Source organism: Erinaceus europaeus, chromosome X (genome assembly GCF_950295315.1).
Source record: "Erinaceus europaeus chromosome X, mEriEur2.1, whole genome shotgun sequence".
Classification (NCBI taxonomy): Eukaryota; Metazoa; Chordata; class Mammalia; order Eulipotyphla; family Erinaceidae; genus Erinaceus; species Erinaceus europaeus.
Genome location: NC_080185.1, coordinates 121,215,325 through 121,232,060, shown reverse-complemented (window position 1 = coordinate 121,232,060; position 16,736 = coordinate 121,215,325). Strand labels below are relative to the sequence as shown.

The following is a 16,736-nucleotide window of genomic DNA, read 5'->3' as shown; positions in this document are numbered from 1 at the left end:
CTCTCAATTTCTGACTGTCTCTATCCAATAATAAAGATAATAAAAAAAATTTTTTTAGATGATCAAATCCCTAAGGTGGAGGAAACCAGAAGAAAATTCTAAGTGTCCTGACTGCTTGTAGAGTGAATTTCATTGTTTCCAGGTAAAACCTCTTAATCCTTCAATAGACATTAACAGATCAGGGTTGCTGCTGAGGGAATGAAATTACACAAAGACATCCCACAGGCTGTCTGCTGCTGAGGTCGGTGCTACAGTCAACCAGAGATGATCTCTCCGGGCACTGGTTATGAAGTCAAAGGAATCTGGATGAAAGAGATGCGTTTAGAGTCACTTACATGTCCTGAAGTACATTTGTCCTTTCACAATTTTTAGGGCTTTAAATAAATTCTTACCTTCAACTTGTTTCCAGATGGCCATTTTTTACTCTGAACTAGATATTAAATTGAAAGATGTAGTAGTTTGTATGTAGAAAATTAAAGCAGGGTTTCATCAACCTTCAGCGTGTTAGGCTGAATTGCTTGTTCTGAGAGGGCTTTCCTGAGGTGTTTAACAGCACCTCTGAACTTTACCTGCTAGATACAAGCTGCAGCCCACGGACACTTGTGGTAATAAAAAATAATGTGTCCAGACATTTCCCAATTTCCCCTGAAGAGGCAGAATGGCCCATCAACACCCTGGATGAGAACCACTGAGTTAATTCCGTCTCTCTCTGGTTTGGGGCTAAGATTAATGTTGTACTGAGTTTGCCCATGGGCAACTAACTTCTCTATCATGGTAGTTTTATTTAAATTTTTTAAAAGGCAGCAGAGGAAACAAACGAAAATAAAGAAATATCAGTAAGGGTGGTCTGGGAGATGGTGCAGTGGATAAAGCATCTCAAACATGAGGTCCCAAGTTCAATCTCCGACAGCACATGTACTTGAGTGATGTCTGGTTCCTTCTTTCTCTCTCCTGCTATCTTTCTCATAAATAAATTAAAAAAAAATGTTTAAATTGGGCTATAAATGTTAAAAAGAAAATAAAAGAAATATCAGTAAGGGAAAAAGGAAACCCAAACTCTGAAATTGTTCATAAAGAACCTTTTAAAGGAAACAACACCAATGACTAAGAATATGCTCCTTGTAGGTTCTACTCCTAGGCTTATATGCTTATGCAATCAGTTTAGTACATCAGGAGAGGGAGAGGGAGAGAGAGAAGAAATATGAAGAATGTGAGGGCGGGGATAGATAGCATAATGGTTATGCAAAGACATTTTCATGCCTGAGGTTTCAAAGTCCCAGGTTTAACGCCCCCCCCCCCCACTACCATAAGCCAGAGCTGAGTAGTGCTCTTGGGGGGGGAGAGAGAGAGAGAGAGAGAGGGAGAGAAAGAGAATGTGAGGTTGAAATCAGAAAAAGAAAGTACTATTTAACAAACTTTTTGGTTTATTGTATAACTATCTGATGTGAAATGTAATTATTATTGTGAGTTCTAGTCACATACTTTTAAAGATCAATTTACAGTTTCTAAATATTTCAAGTTTCTAACTTTCATTACAAATAGTTCAGAGTACAAATATCTGATTCAAAAAGACTTAAAGTGAAAGAAAGGAAATAAAATCCTTACAATTCTGGGGGGCCGGGGAGTAGCACAGCAAGTTAAGCGCACATGGCGTGAAGCGCAAGGATCAGCGTAAGGATCCCAGTTCAAGCCCCCGCCTCCCCACCTGCGAGGGGGGGGGGGTCACGTCACAAGTGGTGAAGCAGGTCTGCAGGTGTCTATCTTTCTCTCCCCCTCCTCTCTCCATTTCTCTCTGTCCTATCCAACAACAATGACATCAATAACAACAATAACCACAACATTGATTAAAAAACAAAACAAAACTGGACAACAAAAGGGGAAAAAATAGGCTCCAGGAGCAGTGGATTCGTAGTATAGGCACCGAGCCCCAGCAATAACCCTGGAGGCAAAAAAGAAAAAAGAAAAGCAAGTCCTTACAGTTCTGAAAAAAGACACATAAAAAGAGCTCATAAGCTATGACTACATCAAAATAATTACAACCTGGAAACCAATGACCCAGGACATCTGCCAAACTGTGTATTCAACACTGTGAAAAGTAGATCCCCCCCCCCCGTATTTGCCTTCTGTATTTTCCATTTCAAGTATCAATGAAACCAAATTTCACTTATCCAATCAGGTTTACCTATAAAAAATTAAAATATGCTGGTATAAAAGACTACAGCTTTAACTTTCAACTGGATTCAACAGAAAATTTAACGGTTTAGGCTCAAAGATTTTAACATGAACCATGGTAATTACAAAGGAATTTGCAATTTGCAGCTTGTCTAAGTAGAGCAAATTCTAAGAGGGTTTAGATAACATTTTTTACTCTTAAATGATAATGATATATATTTGAAAATATGTTTTAAATCAAGGTAAGACACTCGAGTGTGACTAGTGTGCCTAAATATACTTATTAGCAAGATTTAATTAAAAACTCAACACTTCATATTAAAAAGGTTTTAAAATACCTAAAAAGTATGCATTTACTAAAGGTAATTTTAAGTTACAAATACTCATTCTTCAAAGAAATCACTTTTTCTCCTAAAAGTCTTACCTTTCCATTTTTATGCAGGCCAACAGATTTATTAATGATTACTTCCCCGGAGATACTGCAAGGTACTACAGTATATCATGCAGCCCCAGCACAAAAACAAATCACTTTCAGCAGCACTCGTTTTCCACAGAGCACCACTTTCTAGACAAGGCAGATTAACGACTATAAATCCTGTAAATCTATTCATAAAGTAGATCATCTCAAAGTAGAAGCAAATTCGTAAGTGTAATGCTTGCTTTCGGTACCTAACTTATTTTTCATTTATCAGGTTACTTCAGCGAGAAATAATACCAACAGCAAACAAAGCTCAAAAGGAAGATCCCCCACAAATTTCAACATGATGCTGTTAGTATAAAAAAGAAAGATTGACACATCTCAAAGCACCAACCAATGCCATCATGCATCTACTACTGAGGGTTAAAGCCCAATGCCCAGTATGGGACTATTTGATCTTCACAGATCAAGCAAGGGCTTGAAAACATCTCACGTGCAACAGTCTTTGCATAACACCCCACCTTATCCATGCCACAGAAATGGTAAATTTAGTAGTTACCAATAAATAAGGTGGGGCTCAAAGGGACTAAAGCCTTAGACTGGGCTTTGTCATAAGATATCCTCAGACAAACCTCCCCATTCTTCATTTTGGCTCTATAAAATTAAGGAGCAGAGAAAAACTGTGAGTGCTTGATTTTGCAAAGAAAATGCACCCTTTATTTGTTTTGTCATTGCATATGTATGTACTAAATCCCACTGGACCCACCCCCAACAAATCTAGTTTAAAACCAGTATTAGATTGGCAGTGGGAAAAATGTTCCAAATCCTGCAACGGACGTTCATTTACTAATCTCAGCATGTTGCACTTTAATCATTTAAGAATAGAGTTAAGTCCCAGTGGCATGTTAAGACATCTTTTCAATTCAATTAAAAGCTGGATAATAGACCAATGTTTCTGGGCTTTACCCCCAAATCTAATGGTATATTCATACAATTAATTACCAAAAGGAATAAACATAAAAGTGCAGTCTAGAAATGTCAAAATCAAACCCTTGTTTACTAAGTAAAATTAAACATCTTTATTATTTCAGTAATATTTCAAACTTGTATTATTTAATAAGCGCCTGATATTGAGCAATCATTATTCCAACAGACAATAATACGGTAATAGAAAATCTATTTTATCCACTGTCTCCCTGTTTACCTATAAAATTGATTACTTAAGGGGCCAGGTGGTGATGCATTTGATTGAGTGCATGTTACAATGCTCAAGGATCCAGGTTCGAGCCCCTGATCCCCACCTGCAGGGGGAAAGCTTCATGTGTGGTGAAGCAGGGCTATAGGTGTCTCTTTGTCTGTCTCCCTCTTTATCTCCCTCTTCCGGCTACCTCTGTCCAATAAATAAAGATAATAAATTTTTAAAGAATAATATAGACTACTTAAACGACATGATGGCTATACAGACAAAAATGCATAAAAGGACATTTTTAAGCAAATTTTTCTGAAGAAAATAAGCATTCTTGAGGCTAGAAACGTTATTTTTGCAGAGTTTGAAAGGACTAAAACAAGATACTTCCTGATTTGCATATGTCTTTAAGTCAACAGATACTTAAAAGTCATCTTTGGTGCTTACAAATAATTCAACTAAAAGACTTGACACCAAGTAGAAAAATCACAATGTGGGCTAGGTAGATAGCCTAATGGTTATACGAGGCTCTGAGGTCCAAGGTTCAATCCCCCGCACCACCATTAGCCATAGCTGAGCAAAGCTATGGGAGAGAGAGAGAATGTGTGTGTGTCTCCTTCTTTCTCATTAAAATAAAACGATTTTTTAATTGTTGTTGTAGTTATTGTTGTTGTCATTGTTGGATAGCACAGAGAGAAATGGAGAGAGGAGGGGAAGACAGAGAGGGGGGAGAGAAAGACACCTTCAGACCTGCTTCACCACTTGTGAAGCGACTTCCCTGCAGGTGGGGAGCCGGGGGCTCAAACCAGGATCCTCATACCAGTCCTTGAGCTTTATGCCACGTGCGTGTAGTCTGCTGTGCCACCGCCCTGCTCCCATAAAATGATTTTTTTAAAGAAAAGAAAAATTACAGTACATAAAAACTAGATTATAAATCAATTAGGACTTCCATAAACTGAATGTTGCATTTAAATAAATATGCTTTTTATCTAAATTTACAATTTAAAAGCAAAGTCATTTCCTAACATGGACCAAGTAATATGTCCTAAATTATGAGAGCAAAAAAAGACAGTATAGCTTCAAATGTCTTGACAAATGCAACAAATTATCCAATTTTAAAATTCCAATTACTGATAATTTGGACAATGAATGCTCCCGGTTAAAAAGTAAAAGGTGGTATCAATCTTAGAAAATCTACACTGTTAAATACAGGAAAACCTCCCCAGGAGAATTATGAGTTTCTCTACTACATCACTCAGAGACACAGTGGCTGGGATCTAAAAGAGAATGTTTAAATATACAGACCCAGACAGTCCATGGGTGAGGAGGAACAGAGCACAACAGCTAAGATCTCATACAGCTCTGGACCAGTTCAGCAGACTTGGTTTTGGAATCCTGGTCTCACCAGTTGCTGTGTGTCTTCAGAGCAGCCACTAGAACCTTAGCCTGTTTAAAAAGCTCTCTGAGGTGTGTGTGTGTGTGGGGGGGGGGGTTTAGATAGCATAATGGTTATGCAAACATGCTATCATGCCTGAGGCTCCGAAATCCCAGGTTCAATCTACCACCAGAAGCCAGAGCTGATTAGTACTCTGGTTAAAAAAAAAAAAAAAGAGGGAGTTGGGCGGGATCGCAGCGGGTTAAGCACATGTGATGCAAAGCGCAAGGACCGGCGTAAAGATTCTGGTTCGAGCCCCTGGCTCCCCAACTGCAGGGGAGTCGCTTCACAAGTGGTGAAGCAGGTCTGCAGGAATCTCTTTCTCTCCCCCTCTCTGTCTTCCCCTCCTCTCTCCATTTCTCTCTGTCCTATCCAACAATGATGACAATAAGAATAACTACAACAAGAAAGCAACAAGGGCAACAAAAGGGAATAAATAAATAAATAAATAAATAAATAGAAAAAAAGCTCTCTGACCCTTCTCTGGGGCACCCTGAAGGTTAGCATTACATCCAAGTGCTCAATAAGCACTAGCTACCATCATCACTCATTCTTGTGGTCATAGTGTTCAAATGTGTGTTACCATTTGTTGAATGTCTTTGCTTCTATTACTTCAACTTCTATTTTGTGGAATATAATATTCAAATACTCTCCTAGAAATGTTAGTATGTATGATGTACTAATTTAGAATGAATCTATTTTAGGAAACAATCATCTTGTCATCCCTGGATTTTTTTCAGAGTATGCTGATACCCTGAATAACAGGTTAAGCTGTTAACCTGAATAAAGTAACTTGAAGCTTTACTGCCTCATACAGACTTCAGGCTGGCTTCATAAAGGTCTTAACCTACAATGTATTTTACATAACTCACTAAATTCAGAATGGACTAGGGCCACAAAGAAAGCATGTCTTGCATGTCTGAGGCCCTGGGTCCGACCCCCAGCACAGAGTTAAAAAATGTTGCAATTAGAATGGACCAATGACTTTCTGTCTCAAGACCTACACGATTAGGAAAAAAAATACTTCACCCAAACCACTGAATAAAAAATGTCTTAATGTGCTACTCACTTTGCAAAGTAGAAAAAAAAAATGCAAAGGTGGTCTTAAACGAGAAATAGGACCAAAGCTCTATCTTCTAAAGAAGAAGAACCGTAATTAGCAGTAGTCAATTTTTGTTTAAACTTAGGTGAGAATGAGCAAGAAGAATTCTACATGGGATCATACACATCCTATGCTGCTCTCCCCTTTTAAATTTTCCCAACTAAAGAGATAAACATATTACTTTAAAGAAAAAGAGATGTTACTTACTATTCAGATACTTTCACAGGGAAATACACACTCACAAATAAATATGAACTTGCACTAACCTTTTTTTTTATTTTAGAAATTTTTTAAAAAATATTTATTTATTCCCTATTGTTGCCCTTGTTGTTGTAGTTATTATTATTGTTGTTGTTGATGTCATTGTTGTTGGATAGGACAGAGAGAAATGGAGAGAGGAGGGGAAGACGGGGAGAGAAAGAGAGACACCTGCAGACCTGCTTCACCACTTATGAAGCGAGTGACTCCCCTGCAGGTGGGGAGCTGGGAGCTTGAACCGGGATCCTTGTGCTTTGCGCCGCCTGCGCTTAACCCACTGTGCTACAGCCCAACTCCCTGCACTAACCTTTTTATCCTTACTTGCATTAAGTACCCAAAACATAATATAAGGTAAACTGAGCATATTGATTATACTATGAAGTCTATCTATAGCAAGTTCCAAGTATTGTTGAAAAAAAGAACATAAGCACAATGATGAAAAACTTGAAATACCATGATCTGACAGAACAGGAAGTAGTTTCATGATAGTAAAATATAAGAGAATAAGGGAAGGGACAAATAGGAAAAAGCTCTAATTTACGATTCTAGTTATAGACTAGTTTTATTTTTCTTTACAGAGGGAGAGAGACACCTGCAGCACTACTCTACCACTTGTGAAGCTTCCCCCGCAGGCAGAGATCAGGAGTTTGAACCCAGGTCCTCACTTATGGTAACTTGTGCATCTTTCCAGGTGCGCCACTGCTTGGCCATGAACACATTTCCAGATAAGTGTGAATAGCAAATAGCAAAAGGATGTGCTACTTTAAAACTGATTTTAAGGCTGGGGAGACAGCATAATGGTTCTGCAAAATGCTCTCCTGCCTGAAGCTGTGAGGTCCCAGGTTCATCCCCCTAGCATCAACATCAGCCAGAGCTGAGCAGTGTTCTGGTCTCTCTCTCTTATCTCACATTAAAATCAATAAATACTAAAACAACAACAACAACAACAAACAACTGATTTTACAAGAGTAAAACATGAAGATATAGCCAGCACACCTGATGTTAAGAAAAAGAAAAAAGAAAAATTCACAGTGGTTGTTATGTTTGCTGGCATAATAATAATAATAGGAAGAAGAATAAGAATCAAAACCATGGCACAATGCACATATGAAAAAAGGGCCATGTAGGCTCATTTCACCCATGAATAGCAGATGACTGGCTGTCAAATAGTTCACTTTTGCAAGCACCTTGACTCAACACACTATTTAGTAGACACATATTCCAGATGATGTCATCTGAATTTTGAGCAATTCCCATGACTGATACACTCAGAGACTGAAGCAGATAAGTTACTATGAGTTTCCCTTCCCAATTTCCTTATGGAAGCCACTGATTAAATTACTTTGAAGAAAAGGATGTTTACTCTTCTTCCCTTGCTTCACATTTGTTACAAAAGAAATACTAAAAAATAGAACTTAAAGACTTCTTTAATAATGAAACAATTAACTTAATGAAAACACAGCATTTTAAAATTCACTGGCCCCCTTTTGTTATGCTAGAAACATTCAATTTGATAAAAGCTACATTCATCACAAACATACAACTCAACTTTCTATGTGAATTAAGGTGTCATTAAGTTTTAAGGAAAGGTAACTTTAGCTATGAAATTTTAAACTTCAGGAATCATTAAGAATAGAAGCATTAAATATATAATTAACCTTAGATAACTTAGATAACCTTAGATAAAAGAGAAAGGGGTTTATTAATGGTTCTGGTGACATCAAGATAAGGTTAAGCATGTAGCTGTCTGAGAACATAGTTATGGACATGAAGTGAAAACATGAACCAATTTGGAATGAAAATGCCATGATCTCAGTCAACTCCTGATGATCTGTGCTGAGAAAAGGAATTATCTTAAATCATTCAAAAATGGAGGGAGAGTTTCAAATTAAGTTTACCTTTGATAAATCTCATTTCTTAGTCTAGTCTCTAAAGGTTTAGGCTCCAACGTTTTGGGATCCAAAAATGGGTCATCACAGTTCCTTTTTTTCTTTTTTCTTGTTTTTAAATAAGGAAAAAGAGGCAGGGAGAGATAGTGAAAGAGACCACCGCACTGAAGCTTCCTTTAGTGTGGGTGGGGGCCAGGCCTGAACCTGGGTAGTGTACATGGCAATGCAGCACACTATCCAAGTGAACAATTTTGCCAGTCCAATCACTACCATTCTTGTCAACAGACCACCTCCAAAGTGAACCATCCATCTTTAGATGACTGAGTTGATGTGACTGACACATATTCCAATCCACAGGCTGCAGATGGACACTATATGCTAAGCATGCCTCAGAGTAACCTGTGAAATGGGAAGAATGAGAGAAGACGACCAAGACTTCCCTAGCAAAAGCAAAGCATGCTTGAATCTAGTCAAGAGAACTTTAACTAGCTTACCTCCTGCAGCAGATCAGCCTGCTCAATTGCTTTAAGCACATTTTTCTTGGATGTTTCCTGAACTTCTCCTCCCAAAAGAAACTCATCCAAAATGAAGTAAGCCTTCTCAAAGTTAAAGATGATATCAAGTTCACACACCTAAAAGGTAAAAGTGAAAAGGAATCAGTAATGAGTACAAGTTAAAATTGAAGACACTTGTCCCACTATCACACTATCAGGTGGTGAATAAAATCTGACCAGAGGGAATCCATCATTTATTCTTTCTAAAGACGGCAATGTTGGAAATTAATCACCACTGGACAGCTTAATTTTCAAACTTCATATACTTGTAAACACACAGCTATACACTAAGACCTGACTTTGCAAGCTCCCAACCAACTGAATTTTCTACTCATAAAAACTGATCTTGTTCAATAGATATTTTCTGGGTAATGTGATTATAACTGCTAAACAAATCTAAATTTTACACCAAGCATTTCCAGAATATAATGTTTTCTGTGAGACTCCTTTCTGTTTCACTATTTTAAACACCATTCCCACTGCCATATTTAATGAGTAGGTCGAGCAATTCTAGCACTGTCTAGGCACAGTGACAAGAACCAGTCATTCCATCCCTCTCCCACAGTAGAATAATTAAATAATAAACTTGTTATAGAAAAAAAAAACAACACTATAGTATTTGATTCCCAAAACAGAATACTACTCACACTGCCAAAATACTTGTCAAGCAATTCCACGTAACGATGAATGATTTCCAGGGTAATTAGTTCATTGTCCTGGTCCTCAATAGCACAGCAAAAATAAAGACTGGCATATCTGTAACAAAAAAAAAAATTAAATGGAAAACATTTCCCTCTGTAGTCATGTTTTCTAGATGTTTTCATGATCTCATACTTTAAATTTATTTCTTTTACAAAAGTACAGGCAAGCCAAAAACAAACATCATCTAGAAAGAATAACTTCTATCTCCCTTTCAGGTTTCTTTTTTTTTTTTTTTTTTTTTTTTTAATATTTATTCCCTTTTGTTGCCCTTGTTGTTTTATTGTTGTAGTTATTGTTGTTGTTGTCATTGTTGGATAGGACAGAGAGAAATGGAGAGAGGAGGGGAAGACAGAGAGGAGGAGAGAAAGATAGACACCTGCAGACCTGCTTCACCGCCTGTGAAGCGACTCCCCTGCAGGTGGGGAGCCGGGGCTGGAACCGGGATCCTTATGCCGGTCCTTGTGCTTTACACCACCTGCGCTTAACCCGATGCGCTACAGCCCGACTCCCTCCCTTTCAGGTTTCTATGAATGATATAAAAACAAACTTTAACTGAAAGACTTACTGAGAATATTAATGTGAAGTCAATTCTCCAGAAAGTCTAAAAGTATAATACACAGAGAACAATACAAGCCATAAAATGCACAGCTCAGTAAGTTTCCAGAGAGAGCCCACCCATGTACCAACACTCAGATAAAGGAAGAGAAGACTGGGTCAAGAGATGTAGGTCAGCGGCAGAGCCCATGCTTCACATGTGTGAGGTACAAGGTTTAATCCCTGGCATAAGAAAAAACAAAAAACAAAGGGAGGGAGGGAGGGGAAAAATATTACTAAAGCTCTGAGGCCCACTTCTAGCTTTTCTAGTTCATACCCTCCTATCCCAAGAGTAACCACTATCTTGATTTCTAACAGCACAGAACCGTTTTCAAAAAGATGTTTTCTAAGAGAGAGTGTGTGTGTGTGTGTGTGTGTTTGGGGGGGGAGGGGATAAAGAAAACAATAGTTCCAGGTTATCAGAGAAATTATAAGTTATCAAACGGGGGGGTACTGAGACATGCTGTCAAAATCTCCAAGTCCTCCCCTGTTGCACTGAACCTTAGGTTATTTATCCTTGAAGGAGTAAGGTTGGCCCACTCATACTCTGTTCCAAAAATAGGATTCTAGCATCAAAGTTATATATGACTCAAGGAAGCCAAAAACCATCAGTATACAACCTTTAGGCATAGCAAAAGATGACCAAACCCTGAAAAGAGAGTTAAAAGAACATTTTTAAATAGCTTTAAAATATTTAAGGCTTATGAAATGAACAAAATAAAAATACAAGACATTCTAAACAAGTCTCAGTTGAGATTGTAATTTTCATTTAGGAGCATTTAAGTGATTTCAGAAAACACAATGGGTAATTACTGCTTATAACATTAATGCAAAATAATAAGCAAACACACACAATCTGAGCTCTGGGAGTCAATGAATTTGTACTTGCAGGATGAGAAGTATTAATAATATAACACTTAACTACAGCATCATAAAACATATTCATCTTATTCGATCTTTTCAATAGGAAGTGTCGTCATCCTTCAGTGTTGGTGGTGGTGGTGGAGTCTAAGAGTACAAGACCTACCAAACAGTCATTGTACTGGGATACAGGAAAAAAAAAAAATGTCTGATCTTAACTTCAGGTCTTTTTCTAATCTACCTTATCATACAGTGAGTGATTTTTGCTGTGGCCATTCCCCTTTTATATTCAGTAAGTTATTTAAAATAGCAGGTCTCCTATAGTCCTATAGAGGTGATTGATTATTTTTACTTTTTAATTTATTTTACCACTTTTTTTTTTTCCTCCTCCAGGGTTATTGCTGGGCTCGGTGCCTGCACCATGAATCCACCGCTCCTGGAGGCCATTTTTTTCCCCCTTTTGTTGCCCTTGTTGTAGCTTCGTTGTGGCCATTATTATTGCCCTTGTTGACGCAATTCGTTGTTGGATAGGACAGGGAGAAATGGAGAGAGGAGGGGAAGACAGAAGGGGAGAGAAAGATAGACACCTGCAGACCTGCTTCACCGCCTGTGAAGCGACTCCCCTGCAGGTGGGGAGCCGGGAGCTCAAACTGGGATCCTTACGCCGGGTCCCTGCAATTTGCGCCACATGCGCTTAACCCACTGTGCCACCGCCCGACCCCCTCCCACTATTTTTTTAACCAGAGTATTGCTCAGCTCTGACTGATGGTGGTGCAGGGTACTGAACCTGAGATCTCAAAGCCTCAGCCATGAGAGTCTGTTTGCATAAACACTATGCTATCTCCCCTGCATGGTGCTCACTTTTTTTTTTTTTTAGTTTTTATTTATAAAATGGAAACACTGACAAAACCACAGGATAAGAGGGGTACAATTCCACACAATTCACGTCACTGGAATTCCATATCCCATTCCCTCCCCCGATAGCTTTCTTATTCTTTAACCCTCTGGGAGCATGGACCCAGGGACATTATGGGGTGCAGAAGGTAGAAGGTCTGGCTTCTGTAATTGCTTCCCCACTGAACATGGGCATTGACAGGTGGATCCATACTCCCAGCCTGTCTCTCTCTTTCCCTAGTGGGGAAGGGTTCTGGGGAAGTGGGGCTCCAGGACACATTGGTGGGGTCGCCTGCCCAGGGAAGTCCAGTTGGCATCATGGTAGCATCTGGCACCTGATGGCTGAAAAAGAGTTAAGATATAAAGCAGAGCAAATTGTTGACTGATCATGAACCTAAAGGCAAGAATATTGTGGATAGAGATTTGGGGTCTCCATTTTGGAAAAAAGCTAGTAGGTCTATTTTAGGTATATTCCAAGGGGCCCGTGACCCAACCAGTTTTTGCCTGTACCTGACATCCAATATGCAGGTGACCTAAGCTATTGTCTGGGGGGATGGTGTCACAGATGGAAAAAGGACCGGAAAACTGGATCAGGGCAAAGAATAGCTCCTAACTACGGGAAAAGCATCTAAGTACTGTTAACTGTAAACCCCACTGATCTGATCTGGGGCCCATAGTCAGCACAGGAGTCTGTGTGACCTCTGCATCCCCCTAGGTCTGGGTGTTCACTTGTTATATGATTTGTTGTATTTTTTACACATGAAAGTTTCATATGAGGAAGACAGAGACAGAGTACACTCATGGAGCTCTCACTCCAAGTGAGGCACTAAATGCAAGGCTTTTACATGCTGCTATTTTAATCCTCACAGTAACTCAGAGAGTTATCACTTGCATTAAACCTATTGAGTAACTTGCCCAGATTTTATATGAAAAGCTGTAGGTAAAAACTATATTAAGTCAAGTATCCTGCATCTGGCAAAAAATAAAACACGGAAGTAGTTCAAAATGCTGAAGAAACAAAAGTTACTATACTGATGCACTTAGTAATAAGGAATTACCAAAGGAACCTCTATTAATTCCCTATCATTAGAACCTAAAGACTCTTATCTTTTTAGTACATATACATAGTCTAAATATGAAATAAAATTAATAATAGACTAAGAAGAAAAGGTATGCCTGGCTACTTTTAGCAGAGTGGATTAAGTCTTACTCCAATTATTGGCACTCTGAGAACACCTCTGAGTGTATTCTTATATTCAAAGCACATGACTTCTCTGCAGTCAGCTAAAATGTCAGCTGACTACGGGTGAATGTAACTAAGCAGCTCTCACTACTCATTGGTATGGCATTAAAAATTCTTCTGTTAGGAAATAAATCAATACAGTACTCTTTGACAAATCTGCAAGCTACTAAGGTAGAGATGTATTCATTTTTCATTAATTCTAAGACTTTGATCCAGTTCCTCTCCCTAAAATGCTGCACAAAACAGGAATCAAAAAGGCTGTGTTCTGGTTTCGAGTGCATTTATTTTAGAGGCGAGGAAACAGGCGAAATGACTAGTTCACAGTAACAAAGTTAAGCTATGGCGCTAATGGAAGCGAATTTAAATCCCCCAATTCCCAGTGTATTATTTTCATCTGCCTTATGCCCTCCGTCTTCGCATGTGTGGGAGATGTTATGAGAAATACTCAGGAGGAAGAATGTGGGTAAGAGCCACTTGGAGAAGGGACACAAAGACCACCTGCTGATATGAACAGCAAAAGTGCTAGCTCAGAATTTCTCAGGAGCTAAGCAGTGATTTATTTGCTTAGAAGGTATTCTCTTTCCAGTTGGACTAAGGAAAACAAATCACCTGTTTTTATCAGCAAAATAAGATTAACCCTTCAGTTCCTTCCCCTCAGTTTGACAGGCCAGCTCCTTCAGCTGCAGGCGTTTCGTTTCTGAGGCGGATTCCCTTGCTGGTATTTTTTCCTCCACAAGGGGGACTCCTTTCCCTATCTAGAAATAAGCTGTAGTCTCCCAAGCCTGTTTTTAACCCTCTCACTCTCCGACTCCTGTGTCTACGGATGGTTACCACCAATTCCATCTTTCATATCAACGCTCCTCCCAAAACAGTCTTTACTTGCCAATTAAATGTCTCTTCGCCCCATTTTTAACTTCTGTCTCTACCATTCTACTGAAAATGCTCCAACAAACAGCATCTTCTGAAATGCTCAGTTTGCAGTTATCAAGCTAATACATTTAATAGACAAATCTGATTTTAGTCTAATTGATTTCTTCACTTTAATTGGATTTTATGTGATGTTTGGCATTAGTGCTCTTAATTTGTAAAACTCCCCTTCCTGAGTTACTGAACCTGTATTATACCTAGTCACTCCCACCTTACCAGGCTGAGAATCTAACACTTTTTTAGTCTAATTCCCAGTCCCCAACTTCCATGCTTAAGTCCACCTTATGAAAATGTTAAGTGTAGGGGGCTGGGCGGTAGTGCAGTGGGTTAAGCACACATGGCATGAAGTGCAAGGACTGGTATAAGGATTCTGGTTCGAGCCCCTCAGTTTCCCCACCTGCAGGGGGGTCACTTCACAAGTGGTGAAGCAGGTCTGCAGGTGTCTTATCTTTCTCTCCCCCTCTGTCTTCCCCTCCTCTCTCCATTTCTCTCTGTCTATCCAATAACAAGGGCAAAAATGGCTTCCAGGAGCAAGTGGATTTGTGGTACAGGCACTTAGCTCCAGTGATAACCCTAGAGGCAAAAAAAAAAAAAAAAGAGAGAGAGAGAGAGAGAGAGAGAAAAAAGAAAATATTAAGTGTGAGTTATACAGGTATCTCAAAGTCAACCTGTTCTCCAAGCTCACCATTTACCCTGTAAGGTTAAGCAGAAGTCTTTTTTTTTTAAATATTTATTTATTCCCTTTTGTTGCCCTTGTTGTTTTATTATTGTAGTTATTGTTGTCGTCGTTATTGGATAGGACAGAGAGAAATGGAGACAGGAGGGGAGGATTGAGGGGGTAGAGAAACATAAACACCTGCAGACCTGCTTCACCGCCTGTGAAGCAACTCCCCTGCAAGTGGGGAGCCGGGGGCTTGAACCGGGATCCCTATGCCAGTCCTTGCACTTTGTGCCATGTGCGCTTAGCCCACAGGTCTACCGCCCGACTCCCAAGCAGAAGTCTTCTTAAAACTCACCTGGGCAGTGGGCTCTTTCCACCTGCTGAGCCACAGCTGCTGTGAGCCTTCAGGACCTCAGATGATGCAGGCTCCTACCAGATCATCTTGCAGGGCCAGGGCCAGTCCTTGGCCCCACCCACTCTCCAAACCACACATCTATTAAGAAATCTTGGCCTCTGTCCTAAGATTGAATTCTATTGAATAGTTCATGTGCCAGTCACTAACTAGCATATGACCTTAGAAAAGTGACTTCTCCCAATGCTCACTTCTCATATTTTAAAAAGAAAAAAAAAATCAAGATTTGGTCAATAGTAGTAGTTTTCAAAATTCAGGCACCATCTTTTTTTTCTCTTTCTTTTAGAAACCATCTTCTGTGCAGAAGATCAAGTTAGCAAGAACACAGGATTCCAGTATTCCAGCTGTGATTTCATACAAACCTTTCTACTCCCACTTGCTTCATTTATGATTTTCTCCTTGGGAAAAACACTTTTTTTTTTTTTTAAATCAGTTATCCTGGCCCTCGCTGCACTAGAGGAAGCTTCAGTACTATGTCTGTATCTGAAAAAGTCAGCTTGGAACAGTGAAGTCCCAGTGGGTATCACAACCAAAAAAAAATCACTTGATTAGACTATTCTAAGACACCTCCCAATCATAACACGCTACAGTTTTTCTCCTCAGTGAGTACTTGAACAAAATCAAACATTCCCTTTACTATGAAGAGTCCAAAGTATTTCCTTCATCTGTATGACTTCCTTCCTTTTCTATCTCACCGCCCTCACCCCCCCCCCAAAAAAGATCCATACTTGTAGTGGAATAAAGGAAACCTGAAAATAAAATCCAGACATCTGGGGTGGGGGTAGATAACATAATGGTTATGCAAAGAGAGTCTCAAGCCTGAGGTTCCAAAGTCCCAGGTTCAATCTCCTGCACCACCGTAAGCTAGAGCTGAGGAGTGCTCTGATAAAAAAAGAAAAAAAAAAGATCCAGACATCTCTTCACCCCTCCTTGCAACCCATATTATTAGTTCCCTGCATGCCTCCTCTTAGAAGGGAACTTTTTATATACAGAAATGCCCTTACCTTAAATTTAGTAAATTACTGGAAAGAGAACACAAATGGGAAGAAACTGTCAAATTATATTTAACCAGATTAGAATAATACCGAGAAATAAAAGATATCATGTCTCAGATATTAGTAAAATAAAAAAATGTATAGCATAAAAGAAAAAAAAAACAAACCCAGCCTTAGTGTTCAATGGTAGTCTGAGTCATTTCGCAACATGAACAGTTTAAAAAATCTATTCTTGGCAAAATGACTTATCTCCCAGATCTAATCACACCTCCATGACAGCAATAAGTATACTTGAAGTTAGCAAACATGACTAATGAGCAGATCCTGTACATACACAGTCTTAGGATCTATCCATCTGACTGAAATGGTCTATTTATTCGAGATGTTTATAAGATTCTAAAAGTCCGGGACCAGGCAGTAGCGCAGCAGGTGA

At 39.2% G+C, this 16,736-nt stretch overlaps 1 protein-coding gene across 7 annotated transcripts in view; it reads right to left on the bottom strand.

The window, feature by feature from the left end:
- AP1S2 (adaptor related protein complex 1 subunit sigma 2) overlaps positions 1 to 16,736 on the bottom strand; it is a 42,625-nt gene that overhangs the window by 22,508 nt on the left and 3,381 nt on the right. For 4 of the 7 annotated variants that reach the window (XM_060183018.1, XM_007538646.2, XM_007538648.3 and 1 more), the window contains exons 3-4: positions 9,662 to 9,770; positions 8,955 to 9,092 (exon numbers count right to left, since the gene is read on the bottom strand). In XM_060183018.1, the coding sequence (XP_060039001.1) occupies positions 8,955 to 9,092; positions 9,662 to 9,770 (247 nt within the window). Of the gene's footprint in view, positions 1 to 3,149; positions 3,245 to 7,216; positions 8,860 to 8,954; positions 9,093 to 9,661; positions 9,771 to 16,736 lie in introns of those variants that run through there. The other 3 variants (XR_009547507.1, XR_009547508.1, XM_016195099.2) reach the window with 2 other exon arrangements.